Source organism: Neomonachus schauinslandi, chromosome 15 (genome assembly GCF_002201575.2).
Source record: "Neomonachus schauinslandi chromosome 15, ASM220157v2, whole genome shotgun sequence".
Taxonomy (NCBI): domain Eukaryota; kingdom Metazoa; phylum Chordata; class Mammalia; order Carnivora; family Phocidae; genus Neomonachus; species Neomonachus schauinslandi.
The window spans coordinates 13227655-13237577 of NC_058417.1; the positions used below are offsets into that span (position 1 = coordinate 13227655).

At 53.6% G+C, this 9923-nt stretch overlaps 2 protein-coding genes across 3 annotated transcripts; one reads left to right on the forward strand and one right to left on the reverse strand.

Annotated features, from left to right (window-relative positions):
* Window positions 1-274: 274 nt before the first annotated feature.
* Window positions 275-5637, reverse strand: TAX1BP3 (Tax1 binding protein 3). Of its 2 annotated transcripts, XM_021704063.2 has the most exons (4): window positions 5427-5637; window positions 2359-2478; window positions 1890-1967; window positions 275-1578 (listed from the first exon to the last, which is right to left on the reverse strand). In XM_021704063.2, exons 1-4 carry the CDS (start codon window positions 5463-5465, stop codon window positions 1441-1443), a joined length of 375 nt encoding a protein of 124 aa, XP_021559738.1. In that variant the 5' UTR covers window positions 5466-5637; the 3' UTR covers window positions 275-1440. The 2 variants fall into 2 exon arrangements, with proteins under 2 accessions (XP_021559738.1, XP_044777437.1); XM_044921502.1 differs by lacking the exon at window positions 1890-1967 and having other exon boundaries at window positions 5427-5612.
* Window positions 5638-5675: 38 nt separating this feature from the next.
* EMC6 (ER membrane protein complex subunit 6) lies at window positions 5676-7110 on the forward strand. Its single transcript, XM_021704342.1, has 2 exons — window positions 5676-5820; window positions 5991-7110. Exon 2 carries the CDS (start codon window positions 6029-6031, stop codon window positions 6359-6361), a length of 333 nt encoding a protein of 110 aa, XP_021560017.1. The 5' UTR covers window positions 5676-5820; window positions 5991-6028; the 3' UTR covers window positions 6362-7110.
* The last annotated feature ends 2813 nt before the right edge of the window (window positions 7111-9923 follow it).

Here is a 9923-nt window from a genome sequence, read left to right on the forward strand (position 1 = left end):
TCAATGATTCCTCTATCCAAATTATCAGAGACTTTAGGATTTTGTTTCCCTAAAGCAGAGATTGTAGAAATGGGAGATTTCAGATTTGAAACTTTGAAAAGCCGGATTTGGCAGTTTTGGGTGGGTCCACGAATGACAGTAATTCCAAGAGCTGGTAGGGCAACCAGTGCTGGGCCAGGCAGAGGCCCCGGGCGGGTCTCCAACTTAGCCCCGTCTCATCAGACCACAGTCTCTGGAAATGTGGAGCCCCACTCCTGTCTGTGATAACTGTACGTGTCTGTGATAACTGTACGCTCTCAAGAGTCTTAGGGGATAGGGGTTCTTCCCATGAACCCCGCAGTGCCCAGGAGCCCCTCCCGGGTGGAGCACAAGCTGAGTTACACAGGGGACCTTCCAGTGAAGGTGCTCCCCGATGTTCCCACCGATGCGGCCCTGGCCGCACAGCAAGTGGCAGGCCTGGCACCAGCGGGGCTTCGTCTCAGAAGTGGTTGGGGGCCAGGGTAGTCAGCCCTACAACCAAAGCTCTAGCCACCATCGACCCCCAGACACCCCTACCCTGTGCCTCAGCAAAAACCCCTTGTGAATTCCAGCACTGTTTTATTTGGGCCCAAGATGTCAGGTATGGGGCAATTTCATACTACCCCATTTCCATAGGAACCAAAGCAACGCTGTTATTCCCAGGTGTGAATTAGTAAGATAAATTTAAGAGTAGAATTGGCATTTCCAAATAGTGAGGTAAAAATGCTTTTGTATCAAAGTTGTGATTAAAAAAATATAAAGTTAAACCCACAGGCGTAGAAGGAAATGGCAATCCTGAGAACTGCCCTGAAATGTCAGCCTCGAACTTCATCTAAATCTTTTGAGCAGGTGAACCCTGGGGAGGCCAGCGCCCCTCGGGGGGGGGGGGGTGATGGGGTCAACTGTGAGCCCGCCTGGCTTCCATTTGGGCCAAGCTCTGTAGTTCCTCTGGCCGTATGTCAAGTCCCTGCTGGGGAAGGCAGGAAAAAACATGGGGTATAGTCACTGCAGAGCTGAGACACGGGGGCCAGGCCAAGCCCTGCAGCCAGGGCTCAGTGTGGGAAAGGCTGGCCCCAGCCGGCATTCCCTAGCTTTGTGGTGGCTCTCAAGAAGTGGGGGGCCTTCCGCCCATTTGGGCATTGCTGAGGCCACACAGCAGGGTCTGAGGGCCAAGCCTGTGGTCGCTACAGACTGATAATTCTCAGTGTCTGAGCACGAGAGCTGGTCCCAGAGCCTCGGGCCAGTGGCGGGAGGTGGGGAAGGAAGGCTGGGTCAGGTCCCGGGGACAGGCCTCCGTGACCAGCTCTGGCCCTTCTGAGCTGGAGCGCAGTACTCAGCAGAAGCCAGGGTGAGGGGCACACAGAGCGTGGAAGTGGCGTCACTGCAGGCAGGCAGGCACGAGTCCGGGACCGTGGCGGGCCGCTAGGACAGCATGGACTGCTGCACTGCCTTCTGCAGCGACTGCCGCGTCACCAGCAGGCGCACCACCTCCTCCGAGCGCTTGGTGAGCCGCTTCCGGGCTTGGTCGTGCGTGACCATGGTCATGTCCCAGCCATTCACCTGGCCCAAGGAGAAAATACAGCCTACCTCAGTTCTCTGCCGTCTGGGATCTGGAAGCAGGATGGGCTTTGGGGTCCTGGGTCACCCAAGCAGGCTCCCAGGCTGATGTGTCCGGGCTGGGGGTGCCAAGCACCACAGGTGAGGCACACAGAGGGGAGAGTCCGCCCCCTCTGGGAGCAGCACCAGCATGCGCTCCTGACGGTTTCAGGGAGTCTCCCAGCTGCCTCAGGAGGCAAGGGCAGCCCCTAACCCCGAGTGCTTCAGACCCTCGGGCCCAAGCCCTGTTTTCCTCCTTTGGGACATTGTGTTACCTGCATAATCTTGTCTCCAATCTGCAGCCCAGCAATTTCAGCAGGGCCTCCTTCAGATACTCGTGTGACATAAATGCCCTGGAAAGAAACAGCCCAGGTCAAGCCCCAGTGTCACTGGACTGGCACCTTATCCCCAGAGCAAAGCCCAGCATGGCAAACTCCCAGCCATCCAACTGACTCTGCACCAAGTCTGCCCCCCAGTACAGGCTGTGCCAGGACAGAGCTGCCCCACCATGCTCTGGCCCCTGCTGCTGGCCTCTTCCTGTTCCTCCTGGGCTCTGTCTGAGTGAGTCTTCCTAGGGCTGGGAGGTCTACTCCCCACCCCCAACCCCGCTTATCATTTCTTAAACCTTCCTAGGACTGTTTGACACAGGTCTGTTCCTTCCATGAAGGCCCTAGAAACAGAGACCCACACCATCTCAGGGCTTTGTCCCCAATGGAAAAGTCCCAGGACCCTGGTCCCCCTCACCTTGTCTGTCTTATCTTCTGAGAATGGATTCTGGGAGGGATCCTGGTCAATTCCACCTCCAATACTGAAGCCCAGTATTAAATTCTCACCTTGACGCAGCTTGTGAATTTCAACTCTTTGCTGGCAAAGGAGAAAAGGAGTTGGGGGCAGGTTGGTGTGTGGACAATGAATCTGGTCTGTCCAGCAGCAGCCTCAGGCTACTGGGCCAGCTCAGAGCCATGCCAAGGGGGTGGAGCCCAGGGCCCTCTGCAGGATTCCAGCTGGTCACCACCCTGGGAGACTTGCGTTGGGTGGGGGGGGGGGTAGGTTGAGACTCAGTTCTCAGCCACAACAACCCACCTATGCAACCTTCTGTCCTAGCCTCTGTTCCCTTCCTGTTAGTCTCAGGCACCAGCCTTAGTCAACATGTACTCCTGGTCCAAGAGCCAGGATGCTATAGATGGGGGGCCTGTGTCCCAGGGGAGGAACCACACAGGGCAGAAGGGGTCAGGCCCTGGAGGAAAAAAAAAAAAATGCAGGTACCTTGCTGAGGCAGCTCATTGCTGAGCCAAACCTGTCAAGGGCAAGATAAGATGCTCCAAAAAAAGAGAAGTTCACACTTGCACACAGAGGAAGGGCTGTCCTGGTTCAGGGACAGAGGCAGAGGCTTGAAGGTACTATGGATATATGTCCATGAGATGAGTGTCCACTACAGGATCGGAACTGGGAGGTGAGGTGAGGCTAGGGCTAGCTCAGGAAGGCTGTGGAGTGCAGGCCCAAGAGGCTGGCCCTGAGGGAGGGGGTTTCTCTGTCAGCCCCAGACCCTGCTCTTGTGCAGTGGAGGAGGCAGAAGAGGGTTCTAGAGCTCTCCCACCATACTCTGGGGCTGTGGTCCCCAAACTGCTAGGCTCCTTTCAAAGCCCTCAGCAGGCACCCTCCAATCACCAGGGCATAGGGGCTAGACCAGATCACCCCACCCCAAAAGTTGAGTTTACAGGAAGAAAAAAAACCCAAAGTGACTTGATCTGGACCTGAAGAGTTTCAAACCAGGCCTTGAATGACAGGAGTATGAACACCTGACTTTGATTCTGGGCCCACTAGAGCTCTCAAGAGTCCGGAAATAAGGTTGGTCATGGTCAGGTTTGATGCTAGAATGACCATTTGGGCAGTTAGGAGGGGAATGGATGTCTTCCAGCGGTGGGATGTGGAGGCCAGGGGACATGACTACTTGGAAAGTGAGATCAACAGATTTGAGGACCGCTTGTGGTGGAGAGGAGTCAAGGGAAGCACCCAGCCAAGTGGCCTGGCTGAACACAAACCTCTCCCAGCTGGGGACACTGAAGAAGCATTTTGGAGTGCCAGGAGCCACCCAGGCAAATGTCCAGAAGGCAAATGGACCTATGGAGCCAGAGTTCAGAGAAGCCAAAATGGTTTTAACATTCTCAAGATATTAACTACATGGGATAAGGCAGGGACCTGGGAGGAAGCCTCCCCTACCCCATCCCCAATCCAAAACACAAGAGAGGCCAAACCCCACCCAGCACGTTCAGACACGTTCCTAGTGTTAACAAGAATTGGGAGGGCACAGTCTTACAGTTCTGAGGAAGGCCCGAGAACCTGCCAGGACAGGAGAGAGAGGAAGCAGGAAGTGTGACCCCTGAAGCCCACTAGACCGAGATCCTTGTGCCCAAAAGTGTGAATTCCTCCAACACCGTTGCACACCTTTGAGCCACCCTCAAGATTAGAAGGCAGTACAGGCCCTTGGGCTGGAAGACAAGGCCCTGTCACTGACTTACTAGGTGCGATCAGGCAGGTTACTGCCCCTTTCTGTGCCTCCCCTACACCGCCTTTCCTCCCCCACCCCCCCCACCCCCATTTAAGAAGCAAACCTGGCCCCTTTGAGGCAGCTAGGCATCTAGAAAAGCAAGGTTGGTGCAGTCAGGGTGAAGCGTAGGACAGCTGTCTGCAGGTGCAGAAATGTTTCTTAGTAGCCCAGGCCAGAGCTGGTTCTCTTAAGCCCAGCCTCACATGCCACTTTAATCAGTGACTTCACACCCTGTCAGCGCCTGACTCCCCTGCACACCCATCTGAGATACTGCAGCCGGTCCCGTGGCCTCAGGACTGGGACTTCCATCTGACCCAAAGCCTGCCCAGCAGGCATTTCTTCTCAGAGATCTGGGTTCTTCCTGTGGGCTTCCTTTAGGGCTGGACGTGAACAGACCTCTCTCTGGAACTCAGTTCCTCCACCTCCGCCTCCGAGTCGGCCTCCACGCCCCACTCAGCTTTGGCACTGGCGTCTGAGTCTAATGTCCCAGTCTCTCTCCTTCCCTTTGCCTATTCTAATAGCACTTGGCACCCAAGACAAGCCAATGGCGAGAGCCAGGGGCCTGAGCTAGCCCCACAGGGCCTGGTCTCCTCAGGCCCCAAGTGCCCGGCGGGGCACCCGGACTTTGTCCCAAGGGCTGGGGAGCCAGGGAAAGTTTGGAGCAGGAGCGAGCCAGTTGCGTGCGCCTTCACTCTGGAGCGGGCGGCGCTGGGTCCGAGCAAGCAAGGCTGGACGGGAGGGATAAGGGCCGGCTTGCTACTCAGGGCCCGGCCACCTCCACCACCACCCCCCCCCCCCCCGTCTCCCTCTGGGCGGCGGCGGCGTCTCCGGCAGGGGAGGAAGCACTTCCTCATTCCAGAGGCTGCGACTCGCGGCCGTCGGGGCTGGCGCCCGCCCCCCGCCGCTGCCCAGCTGAGGCCTCGGGCCGGGGAAGGGGGCGCTCTCCCGATACTCCCACAGCTGGGGATTTTTCTCCTCAGTCCTTCCCGCCTCTGCCGGCTGGGTGGAGTCCAACGAGCCGGCGGCAGTGCGCGGGGTCTGGTCGCGACTCCAGGTGTTCCGGGGGAACTTGCGCCCCGGCCATCTCTATCGCCTGGCTGGGGAAGACCGCGGTCCCGCTGGGACAGAGCCGGGACCGGAGCCCTGGCCGCCGGTTTCCAACAGCCCTGGGTTCCACGCTTTGTCAACCTGTTCGGGGTGTCAGTTTTCCTATCTGCAAACTGGGGCTAAGCCAAGACCGAGAGGAGCCCGCGAGCGCACTCACCACCACGGCGGTGACCGGCTGGCCCGGGATGTAGGACATCTCGACCCCAATCTGGAAACCAAGCCCAGCTCAGGGAAGCCCGCAGCGAAAATCCCAGCAGCCGCGCCCTCCCTGCTTAACAAAGGCACCCCGATTCGGGCCGCCCCTTCATGAATACTAACAAAGCCCCAGCCAGTCACCGGTCGGAGCGCTGTTCGGCTTCCGGAAGTCCCTGTGCGAGCGTAGAAAGGCGGGGAGGGGGTGGGCACCCGCGTCAGGGGGCGGGAGCGAGGTTTTGGCGCATGCGCAGCGTGGGTCCTCCCAGCAACCTCCAGCGCAAGATGGCGCCGGGAGGCTCTTTGCCGCTGGCCGTGTGACGGGACGCCAAGTGTCTGTGTCCGCCGCCGTGTTGCAGGTAACTGGGTGAGCCTGGGTGGGCCGGCCCGAGCCCTCGGCCTCCTCTGCGTCTTTTGAAGGTCCGAGAAGCAGGAGTGGTGTGAGATGTTGGAAGTCCCGGGGGGAGGGGCGGCGTTAACGTAACTCGCCAGGCTCCGCGGGCCACTTGCAACTTGGTTTTCTCCGCAGCTCCGCGAAAAGACAGAGGCTGAGCCCGGGCGAGTGCGATGGCCGCTGTGGTGGCCAAGCGGGAAGGGCCGCCGTTCATCAGCGAGGCAGCTGTGCGAGGCAACGCCGCCGTCCTGGATTACTGCCGGACCTCAGTGTCAGCGCTGTCGGGGGCCACGGCCGGCATCCTCGGCCTCACCGGCCTCTACGGCTTCATCTTCTACCTGCTTGCCTCCATCCTGCTCTCCCTGCTCTTAATTCTCAAAGCGGGAAGGAGGTGGAACAAATACTTTAAATCACGAAGACCCCTCTTCACAGGAGGTCTCATCGGAGGCCTCTTCACCTACGTCCTGTTCTGGACGTTCCTCTATGGCATGGTGCACGTCTACTGAATGGGGGCAGGGATGACTTTTTTTAAAAAAACAGATGGGGAGGACTGTCGCCAAAAATTAACACCGTGTAAACTTAGTTTTTAAATTGTTGAATTCGCTGCTTGTTCTGTAACGTTATAATTTATATCTGAAGACGAAGAGCCTGTAATATTCTTCAGATTAAATGAAGCGTGAGATACTTCGTGGAGTATTTTCGTACCTTCGCTCATACCCCATGTCTGCCGTGGTGCAAGAAGCCAAATTTTGACTCCTAGAGAGCTGGGGCTGGGTCTTAGCCTTCTGTAATTTCCTTGCATTTACACGGAGGCCATCCAGAGAGGACCAGTAGGGCCCAAGTAAAGAGAACTTACTGTTAACATCCTAAGAACTAGTAACAGTTAATATTAAGCGTTTCCTATATGCCAGACATTGTGCCTTGTACCTTTTACACCCGTTACCTCATTTAATTCTAGCAATATCCTCATGGGGTCGATATAATTATTATCCCTCATTGATGAATCTGAGGCTCAGGTTAAATATACCTGTGCCGTAAGAGGCCCAGCTAGAAAGAGAGCCAAGTTTGAAATACAGGTCTTTAATAGCTCTTGCTGTACTGGCTGAGTGTACTTTTTCAGATGCCAGCCGCCCCTTTCAGTAACCACCGCTTTCAGGTGTGATTTCAGTTCCATTTCCTCTAGTTACAGCTAGCTGTCATTTCTGTTTTAAATACGTTCAAGCTTTTTTCTAGAATATGTCTAATGGAGATTAAATAGAAGACATTTAAGCTAAATTTTGGGCTTGTTGAGAGTGTAGTGTAATGCTTCTATGTGCTAACCCATGATCCCTGCTTGTCAGAGGGTATCTTAGAATAAAGTACATACATTTGAGAAATACATACTGCATTAGAGTCATAGTAGTGAACATGTTGCTCATGGAATTTGTAGTCTAACTGGGAAGACCAGTATTACCTATTACCTAGTCAGTTAGGTGTCTGACTGGATTTCGGCTCAGGTCATGATCTTGGGGGGGGGGCGGTGTGGGAGGGAGTCTTGGTATGGAGCCTGCCTCAGGCTAGGAGCTCAGCAGGGAGTCTGCTTCTCTCCCTCTCTCTGCCCCCCTCCCTAGCGCGTGTGCTCATGATCTCTCGCTCAAAATAAATCTTTAAAAAAAAAAGTCTTCTTTGAGGAAATTACATTTGAGACCTCAAAGTTGAATAACAAGTATGAAGAAGGGGCTACTTTCAAGAAAGCACATGTGTGAGGACCACTGGGTAGGAAGGAGTTTGGCCTGTATATGGAGAGTTGGAGAAGAGGCCAGGACCAGTAGTTGGACCAGATCATGGAAGGCTATAGTGGAGATTTTGGCCTTAATCCTTAGAGCAATTGGGGGAAGCCTTTTGGAAGTTTTAGCCCGAAGTGATGTGATCACATTTGGATTTTTTCAAAAGAATGTTTCAGATCAGAAGAGGATCTGAGCTTGAATCCAAGTCCCCTTTTACAGACAGTATGTGGCCCATGGCCAATAACAGAGATGAATCTGGGACTCAGACCTCCTGAAGGCTTTGGGGTTCTGGACCACATGCTTGCACACGAAGGGAAGAAACAGATGAGGCCACAGTTTTGCCTCCCTCACCCAGTGACCTCCAAACCCTTTCTCAGGACACCACTGAAGAGGCTCACAAGCATGGTTTGCATACTCACCCTTCTCAACCTCCCTGTCCTCTCAGGGCTTTTCTCTCCGTGGAAAGGGAAAGTTCATTACTGATGTGGAGTAAAGAGGCAGTCCTACTGGATGGGGCGGTAGTGCGGAATAAGTGAGCTGATTTACTTAACCATTTCTCTATCACTAGGCAGTAAGGTTGTTTGAAATGTTCACTATTTTAAAAAATATTGCAGAGACTGTCTTTATATCATTTTGAGGGAACTTAATAAACTCCTAAAACAAGGTAAAAACTTGATTCCAAATGCTTTCCAGAGTTTTATCTGATAACACTCATTGAATGAAAAAGTACCAGTTTTATGGTGCCTTCCTAGCCTTTTAATGTTTGCTCATTTAGTTTCCTTACTTTCATTTGAATTTCTTTGCAAGATAATAGGGAACATAATCTACTGCTCACTGATTGTTCCTGTGTCTGCCTCTTTTGGTCTCACTTTCTCCTTACATTTTCCTCTAAAACACAGGGTGACCAAGAAGATATGAAGGGGGGAAAAGAATTGAGATACATTTAAAGTTAAAACCTTTTATTGTTTTATAACCAAATAAAAATATCAGAATACGTTTATAGGGCAGGTCCCAGACAATGGCTGCCATCTTTCCTCCTTTAATTCTGTGCACTGGCCTAAGGGAAAACAAACAGCCAGGAGAAAGGTGTGCCTTTTGAAGAGACAGTACTCTAGGGTCCACTGGAGAGTATGCTCTGAGGAAAGTTGCATCACTTAGGCGGGTGGATTGTAATCAAGTGGAGCCCTTTTTCAGACATGCAAGATGCCATTCCAAGTGGGGTGATTAAGGGACTCTGCAGAGCACTGTAGTCCTTAGCTGGGGTGCTCAGATACCTGAAGGAAGTCCTGTTCCCCCTTTACAGCACTGAGAAGAACTGATGAGGTGGTGGGGGCAAGAAGGCAGCCATGACTGGTCAGCCCTGGTGAGGACACTTCGCTCTCATGGCTGGTCCCCTTGATAGTAGCACCCAGTTTACAGATCCCATTGGCCAGCATCATGGCACTCCCAAGGCATGGACTTAATCATGAGGAAAATACCAGGTGGATGGCTTTAGGCAGGGCCTGAGGGTAGGCATAGATGGTTCAGGTGATCCTGTAATGTCAGCATGGAAAGGAGCTCTGGAGAGGCTGATATGCTCATCTTCCTGAGGAGGCAACTGGTGCCCTGAAGGGAAGGAGCCTTCCCAAGTGGGGCTCGGGTTCCCACTTCACTTCCCATTTCAAAGCCAGTTTCTGTAAGATTCAGGAGCCTCCCACTCATGCACCGAGATTATGCACACACACACAAAAAAGAGGGGGGCTGTGCAACAGCAAGGAAACTGGCAGTGTGCAACACTATCCAGAAGCTGGACTGGGGTCACTGGCTTTTCTGAGCCCGGGACCCAGGATGTGTAGGGGAAGCCACCTGGAAAGCTTGGCTGGACTGGAAGCTGAGTCCTCTGTGACACTGAAGCTGAATGGCAACCCTTAAAATTAAAGTCAGTGGATGGAAGGAAAGCCTCATAAAATCAGATTCAGTCACACTGTCTCCATCCAGTTCCTCAGTTACTCCTTCTCATGTCAAGGTGTTCATTTTACACGTGTGCTTCCCTTACCTGGAATGCTTCCCCATGGCCTAGTTAGACCGCTTTCAGGTTTGAGCTTACATGTCACTTCCTTGGGGAAACCTCTGGCTACCCCTTACTGAAAATGCAGTTTGTGGTCATAGGCGTGACCACTAAGGTTCACCTTCTCCGAGACTGCACGCACTTGGACAGGGACAGTTTCTGTGTTTCTCACAACTGTGTCCCCATATCTAGTCCAGCACCGGACAATACGTACCCAATAAATATTTACCGATTGAATGAGTACTGTAGGGAGCC

Excerpts from the sequence above, each read along its gene's own strand:
- EMC6 (XM_021704342.1), top strand. The coding sequence starts at position 6,029 with ATGGCCGCTGTGGTGGCCAAGCGGGAAGGGCCGCCGTTCATCAGCGAG.
- TAX1BP3 (XM_021704063.2), bottom strand. The coding sequence starts at position 5,465 with ATGTCCTACATCCCGGGCCAGCCGGTCACCGCCGTGGTG. Across the intron at positions 2,479-5,426 it reads AGCCGGTCACCGCCGTGGTG|CAAAGAGTTGAAATTCACAA; the intron begins GTGAGTGCGCTC and ends CTCCTTTGCCAG. Across the intron at positions 1,968-2,358 it reads CAGAAGATAAGACAGACAAG|GGCATTTATGTCACACGAGT; the intron begins GTGAGGGGGACC and ends GTTTCTTTCCAG.